This window comes from Rattus norvegicus, chromosome 4, assembly GCF_036323735.1.
Source record: "Rattus norvegicus strain BN/NHsdMcwi chromosome 4, GRCr8, whole genome shotgun sequence".
Classification (NCBI taxonomy): Eukaryota; Metazoa; Chordata; class Mammalia; order Rodentia; family Muridae; genus Rattus; species Rattus norvegicus.
In genome coordinates, this window is record NC_086022.1 from 71,159,082 (window position 1) to 71,185,342 (window position 26,261).

Consider the following 26,261-nt stretch of genomic DNA (forward strand, 5'->3'; position numbering starts at 1 on the left):
CTGGGAGGTGAAAGACTCTCAGGACTATAAAGGACCTTAGATGAAATGCCCTACAGTGGGGAGAGGGAACTTGTAAAGCCTGCCTCCAGCAGAAAGACAGGGCATCAATTGGGGATGGGGTTGCTATCCTATAGTCAAAAACTCTGACCCATAATTGTTCTTGTCTGAAAGAATTGCATGGACAAAAATGGAGAAGAATCTGAGGAAAAGGATGTCCAGTGACAGGCTGAAAGTAGGCTCCAGCTCAAGGGGAAGCCTCAAGGCCTGATACTATTCCTGAGTGCTCATGGAAACGGGCCTATCATGACTGCCCTCTGAAAGACCCAAAAAGCAGCTGAAAGAGTCAGATGTAGATATTTACACCCAACCAATGGACAGAAGCTGCTGACCCCTTGGTTGAATTAGGGAAGAGCTGGCAGAAGCTGAGGAGGAGGGTGATCCTATAGGCAGGCCAGCAATCTCAACTAGCCTAGACACCGAGATCTCTCAGACACTGGACCACCAACCAAGCAGCATACCTCAGCTGATATGAAGCCTCCAACACATATACAGTAGAGAACTGTATGGCTCTGGACTCAGTCAGAGAAGATACACCTAACCCTCAAGAGATTGGAGGCCCCAGGAAGTGGGAAGTTCTGGTGGATTGTGGGTGTGTAGGTTGGAGGGCATCCTCATGGAGACAGGAGTGGGAGGAGGAATGGGACAGGGTGGTCAGGGTCAGAGGGTGGACAGGGAAGGGAATAAAATCTGGATGTCCTGCCTCAACATGCATGCAGAGATAAAGATGGAGCAAAGATTGAGGAAAAGGCCAACCAGTGACAGATTCAACTTGAGATACATCCCATAGGAGAGGGCCAACACTATTAATAAGAGAAAAAGAAATGATTAAATAATATTAAACAAAAAAAGATTTGACAGAATGAGTCAGAGATAGGTAATGCCCAACTCTCACAAGAACAGGCAGAAAAGAGAGCCTACTTAAAGAGTAGTGAAGGAGAGGCAATTCAATCTGCTCGGTTCACAGCAGTTCAGTTCTGAGTAGTATAGTTTTAGGAACTTCAGTTGAGTGCTGTTGAGCTCAGTTTAGTTCAGAATAGAGTAGTTGATTTCAGAAGAGTTCAATTCAGCTTGTAGAACTCAGAGTCAGTATTTCCAAGCAGAGAAATTCAGTCGGAAGCCAAAGGAACCCAATTTACATCAGTCAGCTTGGATAGTATTTTGAGCCACAACAGCTGAGTTGAACATCTGAGTTAAACCACCCATCTGGAGTTCAGAATGAAAGAGAAAGCATGCATTTCTTCAGCAGTAAATCTTGAAAGCTGGAATATTCTAGTCCTAGGTTAGCAGAGTGAGGCTGGAATCTGTAGCCTTCAAGGTTTTGGCTTGCATACGAATAGATTGTGTGGAAGCTAGAAGCTTCCAGGTCAAGGCCCAGAGGTAGATAGAAAGACTCTAGACTCAGCTCAAGCTGAGTATTTTCACAGCTTTTGGAGGGCTCTCATTGCAACACTTCATATAAGAAAATAAAGGTGACTTGACATTTACACCTACAAGCTGTTCCTTGATTTGACAAATGATCCAATATTTATTGTGAGTTTTTTTTAGAGTCTTCTGTGTTAAATATATTTTGGCTTGCTTTCAAAGTATTTGGCTTAAGTTGTCGACTTTATTTGTTTTCTTTGAAAGAAGTTTGTTTTATGACTATTCAGTTCATGAAGTTTCTGACATTCCATCATTTTTCTTTAGAGATTCCTCCAATATTTAATTGAAAAAAAGAATAAAATATTTGGAAAGATGTATTTGGGATTATAGATAACTTTATTTTGTTAAGTATGTTATTCAATCTGTACTTTTTTTAAAAAATAAAGATAATGTGGCTTTAAATCTCCCCGAAGAAGTGACATTTATTCATTGTTAATTTGCTTATTTTGTACACTTAACTGTACATCCTAGGGAAGAGAATAAATTTAATTTACATAGAATCAGCTTGCTTCAGTTGGAATCTAATAACAGCTGGAGAAGAACTGATAAAATTGGCAATTTACAGATTAGCAAGATCCCTTGAAATAGCTAAGTTGAAAGAATTTTAAAATAACTAGAAACTTAATTTAAAATTTAAATACTATGTTAGAATAAAAGATATATTCTGATGAACCTGATTGTCATCAGCATACTAATAATTTAAATTTGACAATAAAGGAAATTATGTTTATAGTCTATTCTAGGATAAAATCTAGAAGAAAAGATATCTCATGTTATACTAAGATTTTCCATTTGTAAAGGCCACTCTGAACTTTAATGTCCATACCCATACTTGAGTATATCTTTCTTTCTCCTTAAATGTTTCTCTTCTAAACCTTACTCTTAAATGTATAGTAAAACATCCTTAATAAAATCTGTTTCAACCTGGCTAAGTGTAAATCACTCTATAAAGTACTAGTTTGGCTCCAGTAAAGGTCTATAAAAAATTCTGGGAGCTCATCAGACCAATGATAATTACATTACAGATCTATGTCTCCATCCCTTACATCAGCCATATACGAAAATACAATAGATATTAGAGGTGGATGGAGAGTAAAAATGGATGGGGATCAGATGTGGGGAGAACAGGAAAGGGGGCAGAAAAGGGTTGGGAGAAAGAATTGGTGAGGGTGCATCTCTGGGACATGCCAGGAACCAGACTTCTGGGAGTCTATGAGGGTGATCCTAGCTGAGACTCCTAGGAACTGAGGCTATGAAGATTGAACTGACTACTTCCTGTAGTCAGGTGGGACTTCCAGTGGAGAGACAATATCTTCTACCCAAATTTTGTCCTGTTTCAACATGTGTGCAGGGATAAAGATGGAGGAAAGATTGAGGAAATGGCCAGTGACTGACCCAACTTGAGATACATCCCATAGGAGAAAGCCAACACTGTTAATAACACTCTGCTATGCTTGCAGAGAGAAACCTAGCATGACAAACTGTCTTCTAAGAAGCTTCAGCCAGCAGCTGATGGAAACTGATGCAGAAACCCTATCCAAACAATATGCAGAGCTGAGGAAGTCTTGTGGAAGAATTGAGGGAAGGATTGAGGAACATGGCGGGGACAAGGACACAACAAAAACCTACAGAGTCAACTAACCAGGTTCCATGTGGGCTTAGAGAGACTGAAGCATCAACAAAGAATATGAAGAGGCTGGACCTATGCCCCCTACATATTTGTAGCAAGGGTACAGCTTGGTCTTCATGTGAGTCTCCTAACAATTGACACTGGGGCTGTAACTGATTCTGTTGCCTGCCTGTGGATACCTTTCCCCTAGCAGGGCTGCCTTGTTGGGCCTCAGTAGAAAAGGATGTGTTTAGTTCTGCTGCAACTAGATGTACAATGGTGGTTTCACACCTATGAGAGTCATTCCCTTATCTGATGAGACAGAGATGATTTTTCTATGCCTAATATCATCTGTATTTTATCTATACATAGAAAATCATATGAAATTTTACTATTCCTTTTATTTTATTTTTGTTCTTGTTACATTCTTGTACTTCTTCCACTTTTCTTCAAGCCTATGGTATGTCCTCTCCTTGATCCACTCTGTTAGTGAGATTTCTCATGGATATTTGTATTTAACTTATGCTTTTTTCCTTACAGAATTTCAGTATGGATTTTCTTCACTATTTGTATCTATGTTTTCAATTCAGATTTTATTATCTTTCATCTGCTTTCGCTCTTTATTCAGTTGTTTGCATTCTTAGTCAAGTAAGTATGCTTAGGTATAATGTTTCCAGCATTATTTGTGGAGGAAGCTATCTTTCCTAAAGTGTATGTTTGGGGTACATTTATAAAGATCGGTTAGTTGCAGCTATGTCATCTTAATGAAAACCCTCTATTCTATTAAAATTTTCTACATATGTAAATTTTGTTGATGGTGCAGTGCTTTTGAGATGGATTTGGTAATGTTACCTCCTTTTTTCATTATGCTCAGGATTACATTGACCATTAAAGCTTGGTCCATATTTAGTCTGCTTTCATTTACTTCTGTGAAGACTATTATTAGAATTTTGATGTATGTAATTTTGATTAAATAATTATGTCCATAGAATTTCTGCCAGACCCTTTAGCACAGGATCATATCACCTTCAAAATGTAATAATTTTGCTTTATTATTTCTATCCATTGAGTATATAGATGGTACCCATTAGACTTAGAGCGCTCTAAAAAAAAGCAAAATGCTGGGAGAGAAACATGTTGTGGAAAATGGGGATATTATCATGGAGAAATGAAATTGGATATAATTGCATTTCATTGAATAAATGTATGAAATACTCAAGAATAAAAAAGATATTTTTATTTTTAATTATTGTTTGGGTTAAATATATTTACAATATTTCTCCTTAAAATGTATGGACTATTATTTCACTGTTTAACTGTTTATGAATATATATACATATATATATATATGTATATATTCTATTGGTATGCTTGATGGTGCTCCTCCCTGGGGATGACAACCTCTCCCATCTCCAGTTTTCCCCAGTTGCCTATAGTTCCTGCATAGGCTTGAATCCTCACGGGTGTTTTCCAATTTACTTTGGCATGTCCATTCTTGTACCATTTTTCAGCTAACATGTGGACAATTGTGTAAGTAAGGCTTTACAGTATAGTCTCTAACATTACCAGAAGAGAAAATCTCACAGCAAACTCTCAGATCCTGTGGCTCTTACAGTCTATCAGCCCCGTTTCCTACAATGTTCTCTGAGCCTCAGATATGGGACTGTATTTTAGATACAGTTACCGGGAATGGGCTTTACAACTCTGTATTTTAATTGAGTGTGATTTTTCTGTAGTGGTCAATTTCTGTTGCAAAAAGACCTCTCCTTGAAGAGGGATAAAGAGTACACATAATCTGGGTGCATAAGTAGACAAACCATTTTAAACTGAGTATGCCACTACAGAGACACAAGAAACACTCTACTCTGTAGTGATGTAATGGGAAACAAGCTCACTTTTCAGAGAATGGTTCAGATATCATCTCTACATTCACTCCTAAGCAGCTATGATGAAGTCACTTCCTTTCAGAGATATAGATTTGACATATCTGAAAACAAGTTAACAGTTTCACTTACCTCCTTCTTTCATGAGACAGAAGCAAGTAATAGAAAAGAACATGGCAACCAGGAATCTCATGTCATGTCAGAGCATGCCAGCCTAGATTATGACGACCATGCTCAATGCTTACAAATTAGATAATACGTATGTTTAAAAACCTTATTTTCCCTTTTAAAGCTCACTTAACCTGTATGAAAAGCAAAATTACAGAATAAATACAGGCTCATAAAAGACGATAATTTACAGTGCTAAATATAAACATAGAAATTAATCACTATTTTCAAATTTTAAATACAATGATTTGACAATACCTATTCAATTAGGATTAGGGAAATGTTTCCCAGGAAAACACAAAGGAATTTGTATGTTAGAATGATATTCAAGTGGAGAGTAAATGGCTGGTTTACTAAATGTACCATGCTCATCTTACTCTAGTGTATGAGACAACACAGCAACTAAGCAGCTTCATCAGGGACCCCTGGCTACTGTGCTGAAATCAGTGACAAAGTGTTCATCAAAGTATCCCAGAGTTGTGTTGTTGACAGTGAAGGTTGATGAAAAAGTCAAGAGACATTCAGATACCTCCTGGACACAATGTCAAGTACACAGGTGAGGAAAGATGATCATAGACCTGCTTGCAGCCTCACTACTCAGTGGGTCATAGAAACACAAAGGCCTGCCTGTCACCAAGCAGCAAAGCTCAGTTAGACCTACCCACTGCCATGCCAAAGACACAGGATGGGAGAGATGCCCAAAGACCTACCTGCCACCGTTTTGCTCTGGAAGGCCATAGGCATACAGAAGACTAGCTGGCACTGTGTCACCCAAGCTGGCTATAGACATACCTAGAACCCTGTTTTCAACCACACCATATGACGCAGACAGAGGAGGTCACCCACATGTCCAACAGCCACATGGCCCACCTATAGTGGGAACCACTATAATGTGAAAGTGTATGGTGGACAGATGGGAGAGAAAGAGAAACAGAACCCTTTGAGCCTTTTGAAGGGAGATGGAATTGGAGAGGAGAGAGAGGGGGAAAAATAGCCTTTGTGGTAGCCAGTCCCCCCTCCTGAAGCCCTGGTGAAGTCCTACCCTCTGAAAACACTGTGTGCCATGTCTGAGACCCTTGCTATGCAGCAGCTATGACTCATGTTACTAGTAAAGATCATGGGGTTGCCATGGTCTGGGTACCCAGTACCTGATACCACAGGGTATCTAAGGGTTATGCTGAATTGGCCCACCCTTCACAGATGCTGTGATCTTGAAAACTGGCCCCATCTTGGGAATACAGCCCTTTTACCTCACCTGAGGAGTACATTGGAACTGGCCCTGGTGGATGGGAATTAGCTGAACTTGACCCCAGGGAAAGAACATGGGAGTGCTGTTCTGCCACTCTTCTGCCATAAATTGTACAGGCCTGGACGTGTTGCCTACCTCACACTCAACTCCTCAGCAGATGTTATGAATACAGGAGAGCCACCCTGCCATTCATCTGCCATGAGATGGTCTGGGTGCAGTGGTGATGCTCAGTAGTATTACTATTTTAATAAATCCCTGCACAGGGTTGCCACTCATCTCAATGGTTTATGTTCCCAAATGAAATACACATACATGGCCTTTAAATTTGAATATGCCTTAAGCAGAACAATAGCTGGGCAGCTGCCTACCCTTCTTGTTGTTAGACTCTACCTCCCACCAATATTCCAAGTTACTATTTACTAATTTCTATGTTCCACCAGAACTGCGCTTGACCCAATTGAACAGCACTTTGAACCATGAGTTCTTGCCCCCTTTACATGGTAGCTTTGCTTCTCCCTTCTGCAAGTTACTACCCTTATATGGTGGCCTTCATGTTGCATTCCTTCCTCCTCCTCCTGGTCCCAAGCCCAGGAACCTTAAATCCTGTCTGTGTCTCTCCCCAAATAGTGGCTGCTGACATCTTTATTTACCAATCAGAACTAAGTGGGGCAGGTTCTCGGAAGCTATGTGCAGAACCTTTCATGCAAACTGTTTGGGGGAACCAAATTAACATTAATTATAAGCAATTATAGTGCCCTCACCTCCTTTCAGTTCCCTGCTACCTGAGAAGTCATTTGAGATGACCCTAGCCAGGGTCATGAGAGTGGATGAGCTGGCCTTGCTCCTTGCCACTTGGGAGAATGGGCCTGCACCTAGTCTTGGCAGCACAGTAGAACTGGCCCTATCAGAGGTTACAGAGTTGAGCTAACCAGGTGGGCATTAACCTGGAAGAGTAGTCCCTGCCACTTATCTGATAGCTGACTCGAGGTAGAATATGTGAGGTGGTAAAGTCTTTGCACTTCTCTGCCTTCTGCAGTCAGATGCACTCTCCCTGAGGGCAATAGAGAAGGAAAGATGGTTCTGCCCCTCTATGGTGGGAGAGCAAGCCCTGCACCTCAACTTGGCAACACAGTTGAGCTGATCCTCATGAAGAAGGCAAGGTTGAGTAAGCTCAAAGGTTGAAAGAGCTGGAGAGTTGGCCCAGCCCCTTGCTGGCTGTAGCACTTCAGAGAGTGGGTCCTACATCTAACTCAGCAGCACAGTGGAGTTGACTCTAGAGGCATGGGTGTGGATGACGCACCTTGAGGTTCTGGAGCCTGAGTGCTGAGTCTTCCTGGGATGAGAGTGGGGGAGTCATAGGATATCTTCATAGAAGCAGTGTTAAAGAGCTCCCCTGGTGGTGTAGCTAAGGGAAACCAAGCAGACTGATCTGCTCAGCTAAAACCCAGGCCCAGATCAAGTGCATTAAGTTGGTCCAAGCCAAAATCTACAATATTTGTGAACTGTTCCTGCTCTGCTGATCCAAAGCTGCAGTATCTCCACAAAACAAGGCAACAAGATAAACAGGAAATTCCAAGTGTGGAACCAATACTGATGGTGCCACAGAATCAAGAGCACCCGAAGGAGACCAATGACTCATTGCATTGAACATTTTCAAGTAAAATGTATGCACAGGGTGGGTATATTTTGGGATAAGTCATATCATATGTTTGGTTTCATTTATTTTGTTTGGTCACTGGTTAGTGAAGACATTATTTTAGGGGAGATGACAAGAGAAGATGGCAGATATATGGAGATGGCAGATGCCTAGGATTCCAATGGATATTGTGAAATTCACATAGAATCAAAAGAATTTTTACAAAGAAAACAAAACAGCAATGTAGTAACTATCTTTAAGAAAACTTACTTACTGTCCACCTAACCATAAAGCTATTCTAACAAGCTGTCTACTGGCTATGAGTAGCCTTGTGGTAGACATGCTTCAGGTGGGTGAAGGGTCATGGTAAGGCAAGGCTCTGAGACACAGTGCCAGGTAAAATATAAATTTGGTGTTCAAGCTTTGCCAAGGAAATAATGGCAGGAGGAACCAGATGTTTAACTTACCTCCCTGGAACCTCTGGCATGCTTAGCCTTTTAGATGCCACCTGTGGAAAATCTCACACTTCACAAGGGTTTCCATAACGTTTTGGAGCCTTGAGACCATATGCCAATTTTAGATAGTTTCTTAGAAAAAAAGAATAGATTTGAGTCATAGTATCTTCCTCACTAATTAGAGATAATTTCTGTTTTCATCCTTCACTGTAAAATTCTTCTTAAAAGAAAATGGGACTTTAAATATAAATGATGTAGTGCGTGACTGTCGGGTGAAAAGTTTTGAAAAGCTGTCAGAAATTTTACAAATAGAACATTACTCCACTCAGGCATGACCCCATGAGCCTAGATTCGGGATACAGAAAGAAGGGCTCTGAGAATGAATTCTGTCATGTAGTTGTGCCAGTCACTCCAGGGATGGGTACAGCAGTTACTAACAGCCCACACAGGGGTATTTTCTTCCAGAACATTCTGATATCCATTTACTTCATCATTTTCCATAAATGGCATGTCAAAGTCAATCACAAGATCCTGAACTCAAACTTTTCTTCTTTGATCAGCATCTCTAGAATATTTGTTGAACTCTACATGTTCTTGTCCCTCACAACACTAAGATCAGACTAACTAAAGAAGTTAGTAGATTCTATAAAAGGTTTCCTCAAATTAGCTCATAACATTACATATAATATCACATAACATTTTTCAATACACTACCTCTAGGAAATCTATGTCTCAATAAACTTGAGTGCTGGAACTCAGTAGCTTTGTTAGAACCATTGACAGATCTTTTGCAGAAGTGTTTTCTCTGAACTAAGTCTTATGTAATAGTATCACTAAAAAAAAATCTAGAATACCAGAATTCTCCTATATTTTTAATCTTGATTTTTATTCGTGACAACTTGTTAATGTAGTAATCTCTCTACTGAAGGCAATTCTGTGAACAGAAATCAGACTGTATGTTGTCCAACTCCTTCCTCAAATCTAATATAGACTGTAGAATTCAATCTCAAACTGCCTGCATCTAGAAGGTAGAAAAGTTTTAATCTTTAACACAGATTATTAATAGAACCATGAAGTTGCAGGGAGTGGACTCAAAAGCACAAAAAGTGAAGAAGAAGAAGAAGAAGAAGAAGAAGAAGAAGAAGAAGAAGAAGAAGGAGGAGGAGGAGGAGGAGGAGGAGGAGGAGGAGGAGGAGGAGGAGGAGGAGGAGGAGGAGGAGGAAGAGGAGGAGGAGGAGGAGGAGGAGGAGGAGGAGAAGAAGAAGGAGAAGGAGAAGAAGGAGAAGAAGGAGAGAGAAGGAGAAGGAGAAGGAGAAGGAGAAGGAGAAGGAGAAGGAGAAGGAGAAGAAGAAGAAGAAGAAGAAGAAGAAGAAGAAGAAGAAGAAGAAGAAGAAGAAGAAGAAGAAGAAGAAGAAGAAGAAGAGGGAGAAGAGGAAGAAGAAGAGGAGGAGGAGGACGGGGAGGAGGAGGAGAAAAAAAGAAGAAGACGGTCATTACAGAAAAGAGAGAGGAGAATGTGGTTTTTGGTGTATCTCTGGAACATATTGAGAAAATTGTCTACTCAAACTTCATCGTTCACACTTCAAAACACTTTTCATATATGACCCTTGTTAGAAAGGGGAGCCAATAAAAGACTGACATTACAAAACATATCTATTTCTTCGTTGACAGTGTACTAAATACTCTTAATTTTTATTACTTCAGCCCCAGACATGAATTTTCTCGATGATGAATTATTCTATACCTAATCATCATCATCTCATAGTTATTAAACCCAGATACAATATTTCTTCAAATGAATCTCTAGGTCCCGAATATCCACCAACATACTAATACTAGTTTCCCACGATGCTCGGTTATATCTAAGGAATATGGCCATTCTCTAACACACAGCCTCTTCATATCAGCCTAGAAAGGCTATGATGCAAAGACAGAGTCTATGTTTCCACTGTTTTGCAAAACCTCTTTTCAAGGAAAAAAAATGCTTTCCTTGTCTGCCCCAGGAGGAAGTTTCCTTATCACATGTACCTCACCCACACACAGTGTAGACAAACAGAGAAGAGATAATACAAGGTACTTGGAAAGAGAAAACCACAGGTGTGCTTATGTAGAAGTGGGGGTACCCTCCCATTAGTACCTGGTTCCCCCTGCATTGGGGTATAAAGGCAGGCTTTCCCCCAGAGCTCGCTACCTTTTGCCAAAATGAGAGCACTCCTGTTCCTGGCCCTTGTGGGAGTTGCTGGTGAGTTCCATGCCTTAACCCAGGTCATGCCCTTCCTTTTCCAAGAAGCCATGAACCCCACAATCAAGACAGGTTTTCATGCCATCTCTATGTCAAAGTACTCTTTCTTCTTCCAGTGGCAGCTCTGCTTCCAGCCTTTCAGGGTTCTCTGTAAGACTAAAGTTTCTTACACCTTTCAATCTCATTTAGTGATCAGAGAATATTGAAAGAGGAAGGCTTGAGGAGGGTACAGGAAATAAAACTGTATGGGCCAAAAAGCTTGGAGATACCTCAGCCCAGGTTGTCTTTACAGATAAAAGCAAACCTTGAAAGTTGAAATCTTCATTCAACTGGAGACCCTATCTTAAAATTCTTAATTCATGTGCCTGGGACTGTGATATCATATTGGGAGGGTAATTTTGGTACCATATATATTTTTAAAATACCCAAGTGACTTTGAAAATTATAAATATGCAATCAATAAAAAGATCAACAGTCTTCAACATTAACATTACATCCTTCTGTCCTATGGAATGACTACTCTCTACTTTCCTTAAAATTCAGATTTAAGCTGGAAAATTGTGGGAACACAAAACTCTCTATACTCAGAATATTATCCAAGATACTTCCAACCATCATAAACTCTTTGAAATCTCTGATAGCCAATAGGATACATACAATGAATAAGGGAATAATTAGAGGATTAGAGGATTAGAGAATAAGAAAACCATCTCTGCACCCTATTCCTATATGCTGCACATCATTTGACATGCCCCTGATAACCTATCAGAATGTAGTAAACTACAGAGTACGTGCCTATTGTCATGCAGTGGTGGGTAGAGCAGTGCTGCTGTGAATATCACTGTAAAGAGGGAACTGAGAGCTGGTTTGTTTGTGTCAGACCTGAACATGCTTCCGAATCAGCCAGGTCACGATTTGAAAATCTAGGGAGAAAACAGAGAGAGTGAATTCATAGCACGTTGGGAGCTGCCACAGTTGCACAGATAGAGATATTCTTATTACACACTGGACTAGGTTAATTAAAGTATGATTTAGTCCTATGGCTACTAGGGAAACGGTGTTACCTTCTTATTTTCTATACTTGTATTCAGTTAGGACCCTAAGTTAGCTGAAAGCTGAGAGCCCACCTGCCAGAACCTTGAGGAATTGGGTTCTCAGTGGTGTCCTTGTCTTTATTCAAGTTGCTTTCCCTGTGGATGACGATGACAAGATAGTTGGAGGATACACCTGCCAAGAGAATTCTGTCCCCTACCAGGTGTCCCTGAACTCTGGCTACCACTTCTGTGGAGGTTCCCTCATCAACGACCAGTGGGTGGTGTCTGCAGCTCACTGTTACAAGACGTAAGTGATGGACCCTCACTGTACAGAACACACACTTGACTTTTCTAAGGGCAGAGTATGAGATTGGGAAAGAAATGACCTGATACAGTGAATGGGAAGAGTCACAGGAAAGAGATTAATTATTTCATGAGTTTGAAGAGAATAAGATATAGAATAGGAAGGCCTCCACACCCATAAATTATCCAAAATACATAGTGTATAGATAAATAAAGCAAGGAAAGTTGATTGTAGGATAGAAAGAATCGAACATGAAGTCACAAGAACTTTTCACAAATAGCAGTCCTGGTGATAAACTAGAGTTTTCAGTGAGTATGGAAAATCTGTAAAGATTTTAAAAACTCATGTGCTGCTGTGAATATCACTGTAAAGAGGGAACTGAGAGCTGGTTTGTATACCAGACCTGAACATGCTTCCGAATCAGCCAGGTTATGATTTGAAAATCTAGGGAGAAAACAGAGAGAGTGAATTCATAGCACGTTGGGAGCTGCCACAGTCACACGGATAGAGATATTCTTATTACACACTGGACTAGGTTAATTAAAGTATGATTTATTCTTTGCAAAGCCACAGAAGAAGAATGAAGACCCAAGGAACTATTTTGTTTATAAAAGGTGGAGGGACAGGAGGTTGATGAGCAGTCTACAACTACAGTCCTTTAACTCAATCACATTACTTGTCCTTGAAACAGAAAGAAATCAGGTCTCACAATGTGACTTGCCCTCCACACTTCTGTAACCTTTGTGATATCAGACAAAGCTCCTCCCCACTCTAAGATTATTTAACAAAAAAGTGATTAACAACTCTGAAGTATTTTCAATAATGGAGAGGAAGAGTATAACATGTTTCTCTTCCCAACAGCCGCATCCAAGTGAGACTCGGAGAGCACAACATCAATGTCCTTGAGGGCGATGAGCAGTTTGTCAATGCTGCCAAGATCATCAAGCATCCCAACTTTAATGCAAGGAACCTGAACAATGACATCATGCTGATCAAGCTCTCTTCCCCTGTGAAACTCAATGCTCGAGTGGCCACTGTGGCTCTGCCCAGCTCCTGTGCACCTGCAGGCACTCAGTGCCTCATCTCTGGCTGGGGCAACACCCTCAGTCTTGGTGGTGAGTACAGCATTTTATCAACTTCCTTCGCAACTTTCCAGAAGTATGCAAGGTTCTATGCTGAAACCATGGGCTTCGAAAATGCAAAACCATCGCAAGTAGCCAATAACACTGAGTTATGAAGAGTGTACAAGAGATGTATGCACAAAAACAACCTTGTTTCCAGCATGTAAACAGAGCAGATGAAGAAGGTTCTATTATTACTTCCAGAAAGGACATCAATAATGACTATTCTGGGATCTAAGTTTCTTGCTGGGACTTAATATCTTGAAGAATGTACCAGGTTCCCTAGAGTTGTCTAAACTAGAATGCCAATGGCTAGCCTCCCCTGAATCACATTTCTTTCTATTCCTTTCCTCAAAGTGAACAACCCAGACCTGCTCCAGTGCCTGGATGCCCCAGTGCTGCCTCAGGCTGACTGTGAGGCCTCCTACCCTGGAAAGATCACCAATAACATGATCTGTGTTGGCTTCCTGGAGGGAGGCAAAGATTCCTGCCAGGTAATTGGCTCCATTCTCACAAAAATGCTGTCGTTTTTCCTAGGATTGGGGTTGGACTGCCCTAGTGTATGAGGCAGGGAGTTTCCTGTAGTAGTTCATGGAAATGTGAGGAGGGCTATTCTGGAGGTTATTTCAACATGTCAGCAAGAGCAGAGGGTGGGCTACCCTAGGGAGTCATAGCATGGCTAGACTGGCGTCTTCAGAGTAATGTGGTCCTTTCCCATTATGCCTCTCCCTTCAATACTGTATTTCTCCTTCCCAGGGTGACTCTGGTGGCCCTGTGGTCTGCAATGGACAGCTCCAGGGCATTGTCTCCTGGGGCTATGGCTGTGCCCTGAAGGACAACCCTGGTGTGTACACCAAGGTCTGCAACTATGTGGACTGGATTCAGGACACCATTGCTGCAAACTAAGTTTCCTAAATCTCCTTGAAGTCACTGTGCCAGTAAAGTTGATTTTTTCCATTAGTTCCTGTGTCTCTGATCTCTTTATCCTTTTGTCTGTGTGAAATATACTCCTATTTGAACTCATTTCTCTTTATTATTGAAATGTTGCTAGCTATATACATCTTCAAATATACTGCATGTAATAATAGTTCAGCTGCAGTTGAAATGAAAAAATAGTAATAGGATCGATTTTTTCTTCTCTTTAAAAGAACATTTATGAGAACTTTGATGCTAAAATATTTCTAATAGTTTTTCATACTTACATTTGTTTCTTTTTCACTTGCGAAGTATTTTGTTATTTTGATACACATGAAAAGTATAGAGAGTTGAGATACAAAAAAGCATCAGTTTGGCCCTAATGATCCCCAAAGTTCAGGATTGTGTAAGGAAATTACCTGCACATTTTAAAAACTGAATTTGCACACAAAATAATCTGAAAAAGTCTTTATTAACACTGATCAAGAGTGATGAGGTTCTTGAAATTTTTCATTGGAGTTGTCCAAGGGTTCCTCATAGAAGAAAGAGATTACACTGAAGGGTCCTCATGTTGGTTAAAAGTATGTTCTCCACCCTACATACTCATGGCTTCTCAATAAAGCAGCCATGTAACCTTATCACCTGAGAGAAGTAGCATTGATGTGTTTCCTAACAGCATTCCCATGGCTTTTCCTTGCTTCTAAAGGTTCCAGGGCAGCCAATGTTGCTTCAAGAAACACATTCTTTAGCCATTTCTGTGTGAGGTTACAGCAATCCTCATTCTTGACAGCCTTCAGATCCCACTCCAGCTTGTCAGCAGTTTTCAGGGTAATAGATTTCACTTTGTTCTTGGCAAGTTTCTCAATAGTACAAAGGTCATCTCTGAGACCCATTTGAGTTGCAGCAAGTAAGAAAGGAGTCCTTGAGCAGTGGTGAGTTGTCTCAGGTACCCACTTTTCTTTCACATTTTTGAATGAGGATGGAGAGACCACTGAGAAACATACTAGAAAAATAAGTCCATAGAGTTGTCTTCATTGGAATGTTGATGGCTAGCCTGGTCTGAATAACATTTCTTTCTTATCCTTTCCTCAAAGTGAACAACCCAGACCTGCTCTAGTGTCTGAATGCCCCAGTGCTGCCTTAATAACTTAGCAGTCTTTGTCATAACCTTCTTGCCCTGGAATATCAAAAAGTCCAAGAGTGTATGGCTCTCCATCAATCATAAGAGTGACTATATAGTTGTTGAAAACAGTCAGTATATATTTTGCTGGAATCTTGTTCATCATATAGGATATCAGTAGACATATTTTATCAATAGCACCATCACTGACAACACAGCCCTTAATTGTCTGCATTATGGAAAAGCATTTTACTGGGCTACATGTAATTTTTAACTCAATACTTTCATGAACATGTATGTTATTAAGGAATAAATAACATGAACTTTAAATGGGAGATTTTAAATTAAAGTTTCCTTCAAATGTAAGGTAATTCATAGGCACCATGGCTGGATGGAGTTGTTGGTGGCCTCCCTCTTTTGGAGAATTGCATAGCACTTTCTGGTATCATGAAAACTAATTCTCAGTAAGTAGGTATTCAGGTCAGTTTGCCTTAGGGGCCTCTGGTCCTGTTTCTGAAATACATGGCGTCTTCAACAAAGCAATTGCTTTCTACCTCTTGTGGGGCAAATGATTGCAGTAAGCAATAGCACATAATAATGTTTCAAGAGTCTCTGGTACAACCCTGAGAAACAACTCAAAAGAGGGCTTTTTAAAGGCAGGGTATTAGGCTTTTCTTAGATGGTGTTTGGTTTTTGGAAGAAATATTCTTAACTCAGAGAAGAAATTTCATTAACTTGATTACACACACACCACACCACACACACACACACACACACACACACACACATATATATATATATATATATACATATACATATACATATACATATACATATATACGTATCTTATGGCTTATTAATTTCTTATAAAATTTTTAGAGATCCTTACTGTCATTTTACCCTTCTGTTTTCTTCTTCTATGTTTATCTCCTTGGTTCTTTTCTGACTTGTCATTTTTCTCATTTCTCCAATGAAATATTTTGTACTCTGTTCTTCCTTCTCCATTGCTCCTCCATTTTCCTATTCTGGCACTGGCTCCTTTTTCATTCCTAATATTTGGCTTTTTTTACTGTTTTTGGTTTCTTTTATTTGTTTCTTTTCTGAGTTATTCCATAATACATACTCATATCTTAAGATCTGTAGGTAGGTGTTCCAATGAGTAATAATATTTGTCATTTATAATTTGGGGTCTGGGTTAGGATATTTTCCAATGTTCCATTCATTCACCTGAAAAGTTCACGATTTCATTTTTATAAGTGATTAATATACCATATTATCCACCATTTCACTATGTATTTATCTAGACATTTAGATTTTTCCATTTCCTACCTCTTATGCCTAACCTGGCACTAACTGTGACTCTCTTATTGAATGATACAAACCTGAATAACAAAAGAGAAAGTATGGCTGGTACTGAAAACCAACAAAATAGCGAAAGCTAGTGAAGTCATTTTGAAGAAAAACTATGACCCCTCCTTTACTAAACCAGGACAGTATTAAATATTTGTCCTTATTCCTACAGTTATGTGTAGTCCTCAGTTTGCATATAGAAACTTCTCTTTGTAACAGATCAGGAACATTAAAAAATACCATAACCAATAAAAATGTGGACTTATGGAGATCAATCCTAGTAGATTTGTTTACAAAACAACTCTTGCCCTGATGACTTTGGGAACATTGTGGAGACAATGTGGAAAAATTTTAAAAATCAAATACACAATGAGTTTTCTATGAAATTGTATCTCCTAGTTATGTCAGTAGCTACACTCATACAGTCTCATCAATATGATGCCTATACATAAGCTGAACAAGGACAATGGTGACAGATAGGCCAAAGTAAACATGAAAAACCCCAATGAGGTCACATACAACCTTAAACAATGAGCCACAGGTAGCTCAGGAATGCTGAGAATGGGAGGAATACTAATGCCCAGGTAGAATGTATCAGTTGAATGTCCAATAAAAAAAAATGGTCAGCCTTGAGACCCACCCCCAGCATATGACCATGTAACACTTTTAGGAAGATGTTACTATGCAGGCGAAGCAGGTACATGATAGAATGAGGCCTGTCATTGGACAAAATGGAAGGATGGGAGAAAAGATTTTAGAGGAGGAGGAGAATGGCTCAAAGGAGAGATAGTAGCCAAGAGAACACGGAGGCAGATGTTAAGATTCCTCTCTGCACATTTACTGATTGTAATGAATATTCTCTGTCTCTGTCTCTCTATCTCCCCCCCCCCTACTTTTTTTGGTACCACGTGGAGAGATTTAATGAGAGGAGAAAAGTAGAAGGGGAAGGAACATAGGCTGGCCATGAGCACGTGGAGGGAAGGGGGGGTGAGTATAGAAAGGACAGGGACAGACAGGAAGAGAGCAGAGAAGTAAAGAACAAAGAGCAAGGAGAGCAAGAGCTGTTATGAATATTTTTAAGGGATGGATGTGTACAGGATTTTGTGTAGCTAGATGAGCATACTGTATGTTATCTAGGTGAACAATTATATATTATCAGTTGGACCAGAGGTTATTGTGCTGTGTGTTCTTTCATGTGTTGATTTAATTGAATTCAAGAGAGTGTGGGGTGGCTGGAGACACTGAGTTGCTACAGAATTGGGATGTGTATGTCTGGCATGGTGGCAACCTGCCTTGTGAACTAGACAGGTAGAAAGATTGTTGCCAGGCTCAGAGAGTAGCCATCAGCAGTGTGATTTATGGGATGGAGCAAAGTGGTGAAATGCTTTGCTGACTGAGATGAAAACTTCCAAAAGATGTCATGGGGCACTACGGTGCCGGATCTAGTTGGGGGTTAAAAGAAAGCATCTACACAATGGAATATTACTCGGCTATCAAAAACAATGACTTTATGAAATTTGTAGGCAAATGGTTGGAACTGGAAAATATCATCCTGAGTGAGGTAACCCAATCACAGAAAAACACACATGGTATGCACTCATTGATAAGTGGCTATTAGCCCAAATGCTTGAATTACCCTAGATTCCTAGAACAAATGAAACTCAAGACGGATGATCAAAATGTGAATGCTTCACTCCTTCTTTAAAAGGGGAACAAGAATACCCTTGGCAGGGAATAGAGAGGCAAAGATTAAAATAGAAACAGAAGGAACACCCATTCAGAGCCTGCCCCACATGTGGCCCATACATATACAGCCATCCAATTAGACAAGATGGATGAAGCAAAGAAGTGCAGGCCGACAGGAGACGGATGTAGATCGCTCCTGAGAGACACAGCCAGAATACAGCAAACACAGAGGCGAATGCTAGCAGCAAACCACTGAACTGAGAATAGGACCCCCGTTGAAGGAATCAGAGAAAGAACTGGAAGAGCTTGAAGGGGCTCGAGACCCCGTATGTACAACAATGCCAAGCAACCAGAGCTTCCAGGGACTAAGCCACTACCTAGAGACTATACATGGACTGACCCTGGACTCTGACCTCATAGGTAGCAATGAATATCCTAGTAAGAGCACCAGTGGAAGGGGAAGCCCTGGGTCCCACTAAGACTGAAACCCCAGTAAACTAGATTGTAGCAGGGAGGGCGGCAATGGGGGGAGGATGGGGAGGAGAACACCGATAAGAAAGGGGAGGGGGGAGGGGGATATTTGCCCAGAAACTGGGAAAGGGAATAACACTCGAAATGTATATAAGAAATACTCAAGTTAATAAAAAAAAAGAAAGCATTTTATTTTAATTTTACAGCAATAGACCCTCAGAGGCAGACTATGCCCAAAACAACCTCCTCTAGGCCTCACACAGTATAGGCACATAAAGAAGGCCTGAGATGTACCTCAGCTCTGTGCTACAGGGAATAAGTCAGTAGAGTACACTTCAGATGAACCCAACTCTGTGTCATGGCCCACAGAGGCAGAGAAATCATAAGCTGACCCCATCCTGGTGCTACAGAGGCTCAGGTAGGCAGACCATACCGCAGATGACTACTGTCTAGTGTAGCAATGTACAGAACAGGTATACCATATTTTAGAGGACCCTGGTCACCCAAAGGACCAGAGCAACATTAAAATGAGAAAGTAAGTGCTAGAGAGATAGAAAGGAAAGAAAAAGAGAAAAAGAAAGAGGAGAACGAGAAAGAGGAGAAAGAGAAAGAGGAGAGAGACAGAGAGACAGAGACAGAGACAGAGAGACAGAGACAGAGAGAGAGAGAAGGTTGCATGCACAATGAAGATAGGTAGAACCAGAGACTCAAGGAATAGCCTGGTGTGAGTAGCTATGGATATAATCTAATGCCATGGAGAGGCCCAGACCTGAGCTATGGCCAAGGGCCATTTCTAAGCCTGTGTTCCTGCAGTACTGGTCATCTGTTACCACCAAAGGCCAGGCAGACATCCCTAGACTTTGGTGCTCCCTGGAGCCATGTTGATGGGTGAAGTATCCAGGGTTGTCCAGAGCTGGCCCCACCTATCACTTGTGCATCAGTGAACAGTTAGTCATTAAGGGCTGAGAGGAGGAGAGCTGCCACCACCCTTCTTCACCTTTAGCACTTGGGAGAGTCAGCCACCATATAGCACAGGGAACACAGTATAGCTGGCCTTGGCTACAGGGATGGAGGGTAAGCCAGCCTGAGAGTATCAGCTCAGGCGATGTAGTCATGACACTTGTCTATTGCAAGAGGCTCTCACCAACTGCAGTAGTCACAAGGGATGATCACAGGTTACTGAGTGCAGAAGAACTGTTCTTGCCCCTCAACTGCTGCAACACTCAAGAGAGTGGGCACTACATTACACCTGGACAACATAGTACAAAGAGTACATCTTTAAAGGAAGAGGGATTTGTTTTCTCTCTATAAAAACCAATGAGAAAGCTGGCAAATAGTTTCACAACTGGTTCCTGAGTCCTATAGTAAGAAAATAGATCCAAGTTTTCAAAATACAGTTGAAAATTGCTTTATCATTCATTTTCTTCTCTCTCAAAAATAGGCTCTAAATCTTGAGAATGGGTAGAAAACATAATAACAGGTTATTAAAATACAGACTGTGATACATCATGGTCTGGATTGTGACTCATTGGGTTTGAAGTTGAGATCAAGAGAATGAATCTCCCACAAAGTCTTCGAATATCATTGCAAAAGTTTAGACAAGAGATATTGACCCTATTACTTTAAAATACAACAGTACACTACACTGTCCTTTCAAAAAGAAAGGGGATTAAAAATTCCTGTGTGTCATGACCAATGAGACACTAGATGAAGAGACCTTCTAATAACCTCTTAGTTTTATAATGGTAGATATTGGGGATATATTAGAATAAAGAGAAGTCCTTCAGTTCAACCCTTGTACACCATCTCTTTCTCTGACAATCAAAAAGAAAAGTGTGACAAACAAAATTCTATCTACCGTCCTGATTCTTCTCCTGTGGTACTAAAGCAACATCTTTTAGTTTTCAGAACCACACAAGTGTAAAGAACTTGAAAAAATTGTGATATCCTGAGTCACAGAGAAAAAGACTAATTTACATGAGACCTGTATATTGAAGACTTTTAAAATATTGAACAATTTATGCATACCTGGAATGAAGCCTACCAACACAAGCAGGATGGATGATGTTTTTAATTTGTTACTGGATTTGGTTTACCAAAATTTTATTGAGTATTTTTGCATAAAAATTTGAGTGGCCTGAACTACGAGACATGAATGTATTTTCATGGTTAGTTTTCATAATACCAACCGGTGCTACGCAAGACTCCAAAGGAGAGAGGAAGCCAAAGTCACACCCAGACATAGAAACTATGAATCAACTCAATTTAAAAGGAACTCCCATCAAAAAATTTCTCAATTGAACATATGCTCTTTATTCCTTAAAAACATATTTATTTATGAAAGGGTTCAGTTAAACATCACATGTGATACTAAAACACTGTTAAGAACAATTTTAGTCTCAACTTACTGATACGTTTTTCGAGAAAAAAACCTGTAAACTTTCGACCACTTAATACATACTTTTTAAAATTGTTGCTGAACTATTACTCCATGCAGCATATTTGAAGATGTATATAGCTAGCAACATTTCAATAATAAAGAGAAATGAGTTCAAATAGGAGTGTATTTCACACAGACAAAAGGATAAAGAGATCAGAGACACAGGAACTAACAGAAAAAATCAACTTTATTGGCACAGTGACTTCAAGGAGATTTAGGAAACTTAGTTTGCAGCAATGGTGTCCTGAATCCAGTCCACATAGTTGCAGACCTTGGTGTACACACCAGGGTTGTCCTTCAGGGCACAGCCATAGCCCCAGGAGACAATGCCCTGGAGCTGTCCATTGCAGACCACAGGGCCACCAGAGTCACCCTGGGAAGGAGAAATACAGTATTGAAGGGAGAGGCATAATGAGAAAGGAACACATTACTCTGAAGACGCCAGTCTAGCCATGCTATGACTCCCTAGGGTAGCCCACCCTCTGCTCTTGCTGACATGTTGAAATAACCTCCAGAATAGCCCTCCTCACATTTCCATGAACTACTACAGGAAACTCCCTGCCTCATACATTAGGGCAGCCCAACCCCAATCCTAGGAAAAACGACAGCATTTTTGTGAGAATGGAGCCAATTACCTGGCAGGAATCTTTGCCTCCCTCCAGGAAGCCAACACAGATCATGTTATTGGTGATCTTTCCAGGGTAGGAGGCCTCACAGTCAGCCTGAGGCAGCACTGGGGCATCCAGGCACTGGAGCAGGTCTGGGTTGTTCACTTTGAGGAAAGGAATAGAAAGAAATGTGATTCAGGGGAGGCTAGCCATTGGCATTCCAGTTTAGACAACTCTAGGGAACCTGGTACATTCTTCAAGATATTAAGTCCCAGCAAGAAACTTAGATCCCAGAATAGTCATTATTGATGTCCTTTCTGGAAGTAATAATAGAACCTTCTTCATCTGCTCTGTTTACATGCTGGAAACAAGGTTGTTTTTGTGCATACATCTCTTGTACACTCTTCATAACTCAGTGTTATTGGCTACTTGCGATGGTTTTGCATTTTTGAAGCCCATGGTTTCAGTATAGAACCTTGCATACTTCTGGAAAGTTGTGAAGGAAGTTGATAAAATGCTGTACTCACCACCAAGACTGAGGGTGTTGCCCCAGCCAGAGATGAGGCACTGAGTGCCTGCAGGTGCACAGGAGCTGGGCAGAGCCACAGTGGCCACTCGGGAATTGAGGGTCACGGGGACAGAGAGCTTGATCAGCATGATGTCATTGTTCAGGTTCCTTGCATTAAAGTTGGGATGCTTGATGATCTTGGCAGCATTGACAAACTGCTCATTGCCCTCAAGGACATTGATGTTGTGCTCTCCCAGTCTCACTTGGATGCGGCTGTTTGGAAGAGAAACATGTTATACTCTTCATCTCCATTATTGCAGATACTTCAGAGTTGTTACTCACTTTTTTGTTAAATAATCTTAGAGTGGAGAGGAGCTTGGTCTGATATCACAAAAGTGACAGAGTCATGGAGGACAAGTAACATTGTGAGACCTGATTTCTTTCTGTTTCAAAGACAAGTAATACGATTGAGTTAAATGACTGTAGTTGTAGACTGCTCGTCAACCTCCTGTCCCTCCATCTTTTATAAACAAAATAGTTCCTTGTGCCTTCATTCTTCTTCTGTGGCTTTGCAAAGAATAAATCATACTTTAATTAACCTAGTCTGGTGTGCAATAAGAATATCTCTATCCGTGTGACTGTGGCAGCTCCCAACGTGCTATGAATTCACTCTCTGCTTTCTCCCTAGATTTTCAAATTAAAATCTGGCTGATCTGGAAGCACGTTCAGGTCTGACACCATCTGGTACACAAACCAGCTCTCAATTACCTCTTTACAGTGATATTCACAGCAGCACATGAGTTTTTAAAATCTTTACCGTTTTTTCGCACTAGGTTTATCACCATGGTTTATCACCAGGACTGCTATTTGTGAAAGACTTCGTGTGACTTCATGTTTGATTCTTTCTATCCTACAATCAACTTTCCTTGCTTTCTTTATCTATATACTTACATATTTTGGATAATTTATAGGTATGAAAGGCTTCCTAATCTGTATTCTTATTGTCTCTGAACTCATGAAATAAGTAATCTCTTTCCTGTGACTCTTCCCATTCACCGTATCAGGTCATTTCTTTCCCAATCTCATATTCTGCCCTCAGAAAGGTCAAATGTGTGTTCTGTACAGTGAGGGTCCATCACTTACGACTTGTAACAGTGAGCTGCAGACACCACCCACTGGTCATTGATGAGAGAACCTCCACAGAAGTGGTATCCAGAGTTCAGGGACACCTGGTAGGGGACAGAATTCTCTTGGCAGGTGTATCCTCCAACGATCTTGTCATCATCATCAATGGGAAAAGCAACTTGAGTTAAAACAAGAAAAGCAGTGAGAACACAATTCATCAATGTCCTGGCAGGTGGGCTCTCAGCTTTCAGCTAAGTAATAGTCTTCACTAAATACAAGTAGAAAAAAAAAAGAAGGTAACACTGTATCCCTAGTAGGCATAGGACAATTTGTCCAACACTGTTCTACACTACACAGCACTGCATGACAATAAGAAGATACTACGTAGGTGACTGCACTCTGATTTGTTATGAGTGACATAATCATCAATGCTCTCAGTATGCAGAAATAGTGTGCAGAGATGGTTTTCTGATCTACTACTTTTTGATATGAAAATCATTATTCATTGAACTCATTTGGCTGACAGAGATTTCAATTGGTTTTTTATGGTTTGAGGTATTTTATAAAAATATGCTTAGTGTATAGTACTTTATGTACTCACAGACTCTTTATACCTCAATTCTATGTGTTAAGAAAAATAGGGAACAGGCTTTATGTAGGACAGATCTGTTTATGTTATTGCTGAAGATCGTTGATTTGTATTTTTTTGTATGTTGTAAATTCTTACAAATTACTTTTGTAATTTTAAAAAATATATAGTAACAAATAGCCTTCCTAATACAAGTCACTCTTCCAATCATATAAAGTAAGAATTTTTACATGTTAGTCTCCACTTTTATGAGTCTCAACTTTCAAGATTGGAGCTTTACTCTGTAAAGGCAGCCAGGCATTCAGTATCCTCAAGGTGGTGGACCCATAAGGAGTCCTGCTGGCTTCTATTCTGGAACCTTCTCATGCTTTCCTTTTCTAGACTCTCCGCTCACATTATATATGCAAGTGTAAGAGGTAATAAAGTAGTGTTACAGAGAAAGTTTGGAAGCAGGCTGCTGCTGGAAAGAGAAAGCAAACATTGGAGTAAAGATGGGATTGAAAAAAGCAGCCTTGATAGTGGGGTCCAAGGCTTCTAGGAGAAGGAAGGGAATAACCTAGGTTAAGGCATGGAACTCACCAGCAGCTCCCACATGGGCCAGGAACAGGAGTGCTCTCATTTTGGCAGAAGGTAGTGAGCACTTGTGGGAAGCCTGCCTTTATACACCAATGTAGGGAGGAGGTACAGAGGGGAGGGCCCTCACTGCTTCTACAGAAACACACCTGTGAGTTTCCATTTTGCAGAGCCTTACATCATTATGTTGTGTTTGTCTACTCTGTGACTAAATGAGGCACATGTGATAAAGAAAATTTTCATCCCATTGGAGACATGAATTGCGCTTAATTCTTGAAAAAGGGCTTTGCAAAGCAGTGGAAACAGACTCTGACTGTGCATCATGTCCTTCTTAGGCTCATATAAAAAGTTAATGGGGTAGAGAATCAGCACCTTCATTATATATACCCTAATATCACAGGATGTTTGTTTATTAACTTTAAGGAAGACCTGGTATTTTGGGGGATATTGGAATCTATAGAGCCCATGTGGATCTAATAACTATGAGATCATTGTGATTCTTAGCTATAGAGTCATTCATCATATAGAAATAGCATACCCAAGGACATTTGACAACAGAATTGGAGTATTTAATAAGAGGGCAAAGGGAGAAATAGCCATGGTTCATACTGTAGGTTTTTACTTGGCTCTCCTGTCTAAGAAGTTTATTACAAGAAAAGTGTTTTGAAGTATGAACACTGAGGTTTCATTTAGTTTCCTTAATATGACCCAGAGATACAGCACCACATTCTCCTCTCACTGTTGACCCTCATTTTTCATGCTTTTATGAGTCCTCTTCCATGGTTCTGTTAACAATCTGCATTTAAGATCACCTTACTTCAACACAGTTGGTTTGAGATAGAAGTCTATAGTCTATAACTGTTGTAAGGAAAGACTTCAGCAATGCTTAGTCTGAGTTCTGTTCACAGGATTGCCTTCAATATAATTTTAGCAAGGAGTCATTAACACAAATCAAATATTTTCCTATATGAAAAATATAGGAGGATTCTGATATTCTTTATATTTAGTGACACTATCATATCAGACTTAATTCAGAGAAAACATTCCTGTAAAACATCTGTGAATAAGTTTTAACAAAGCCTCTGCATCCCAGCATGAAAATATATTGAAACATCATCAGCCTAGAGGGAGTATATTAAAAAATGATATATGAGGTTAAATCTAAAGTTATGAGTAATTGGAGAAACCCTGTTACAAAATCTACTTACCTTTTTAGGTATGCTAATCTCAGTTTTGTTGAGGGACAAAAACTAGCAGAGCTCCTGACTGAGTTTTCTCCAATTAAAAAATTTACAAATGTGCTAGTGATGCCATCGAATGGGAAAAGTCTGAGTTCAGAACCTCGTGATTGGCTCTGGCATGCCAGTCATGGAGAATGAGGAAGGAAGTGGGCATCAGAATGTACTGGGGAATCACACTCCTGTGACGCCTATTAACATCTCTGTGCCCAGCTCTGGCATGACTGGCACAGCTACACAACAGATTTGATACTCACAGCCTTCCATCTATACCCTAAATGGCTCATGGGGTCATGACTAAGTGGGGTACTGTTCTAAGTAAAATGTCTTTACACTTTATAAGACATTTAACATAAGAGTCATGTACTCTATAGATTTGGTGTGGAGCCTCACATTCTTTTTAAAAACTTGTGTATGGTGAGTATAAAAAAGGGAATTATCTCTAATAAAGAAGA

The 26,261-nt window shown here is 40.3% G+C and overlaps 2 protein-coding genes and 1 pseudogene across 3 annotated transcripts; 1 reads left to right on the forward strand and 2 right to left on the reverse strand.

The window, feature by feature from the left end:
- The first annotated feature begins 10,667 nt into the window (after window positions 1–10,667).
- Prss3 (serine protease 3) lies at window positions 10,668–14,142 on the forward strand. The gene is made up of 5 exons (NM_001108626.1): window positions 10,668–10,724; window positions 11,906–12,065; window positions 12,924–13,177; window positions 13,541–13,677; window positions 13,940–14,142. Exons 1-5 carry the CDS (start codon window positions 10,685–10,687, stop codon window positions 14,087–14,089), a joined length of 741 nt encoding a protein of 246 aa, NP_001102096.1. The 5' UTR covers window positions 10,668–10,684; the 3' UTR covers window positions 14,090–14,142.
- Window positions 14,143–14,736: 594 nt separating this feature from the next.
- Cdc42-ps1 (cell division cycle 42, pseudogene 1) lies at window positions 14,737–15,453 on the reverse strand (annotated as a pseudogene).
- Window positions 15,454–21,339: 5,886 nt separating this feature from the next.
- Try5 (trypsin 5) lies at window positions 21,340–24,614 on the reverse strand. Of its 2 annotated transcripts, none has more exons than XM_008762925.1 (5): window positions 24,575–24,614; window positions 23,425–23,584; window positions 22,301–22,554; window positions 21,801–21,937; window positions 21,340–21,538 (listed from the first exon to the last, which is right to left on the reverse strand). In XM_008762925.1, exons 1-5 carry the CDS (start codon window positions 24,612–24,614, stop codon window positions 21,389–21,391), a joined length of 741 nt encoding a protein of 246 aa, XP_008761147.1. In that variant the 3' UTR covers window positions 21,340–21,388. The 2 variants fall into 2 exon arrangements, with proteins under 2 accessions (XP_008761147.1, XP_063143011.1); XM_063286941.1 differs by having other exon boundaries at window positions 22,292–22,554.
- Between the last annotated feature and the right edge of the window lie 1,647 nt (window positions 24,615–26,261).

Bases quoted from the DNA above. Each gene is read 5' to 3' on its own strand.
- Prss3 (NM_001108626.1), top strand. From the start codon at position 10,685: ATGAGAGCACTCCTGTTCCTGGCCCTTGTGGGAGTTGCTG. The intron at 13,178-13,540 runs GTGAGTACAGCA...CTTTCCTCAAAG, and splicing joins CAACACCCTCAGTCTTGGTG to TGAACAACCCAGACCTGCTC. The intron at 13,678-13,939 runs GTAATTGGCTCC...TCTCCTTCCCAG, and splicing joins GAGGCAAAGATTCCTGCCAG to GGTGACTCTGGTGGCCCTGT.
- Try5 (XM_063286941.1), bottom strand. From the start codon at position 24,614: ATGAGAGCACTCCTGTTCCTGGCCCATGTGGGAGCTGCTG. The intron at 22,555-23,424 runs GTAAGTGATGGA...TCTTCCAAACAG, and splicing joins GCAGCTCACTGTTACAAGTC to CCGCATCCAAGTGAGACTGG. The intron at 21,539-21,800 runs GTAATTGGCTCC...TCTCCTTCCCAG, and splicing joins GAGGCAAAGATTCCTGCCAG to GGTGACTCTGGTGGCCCTGT.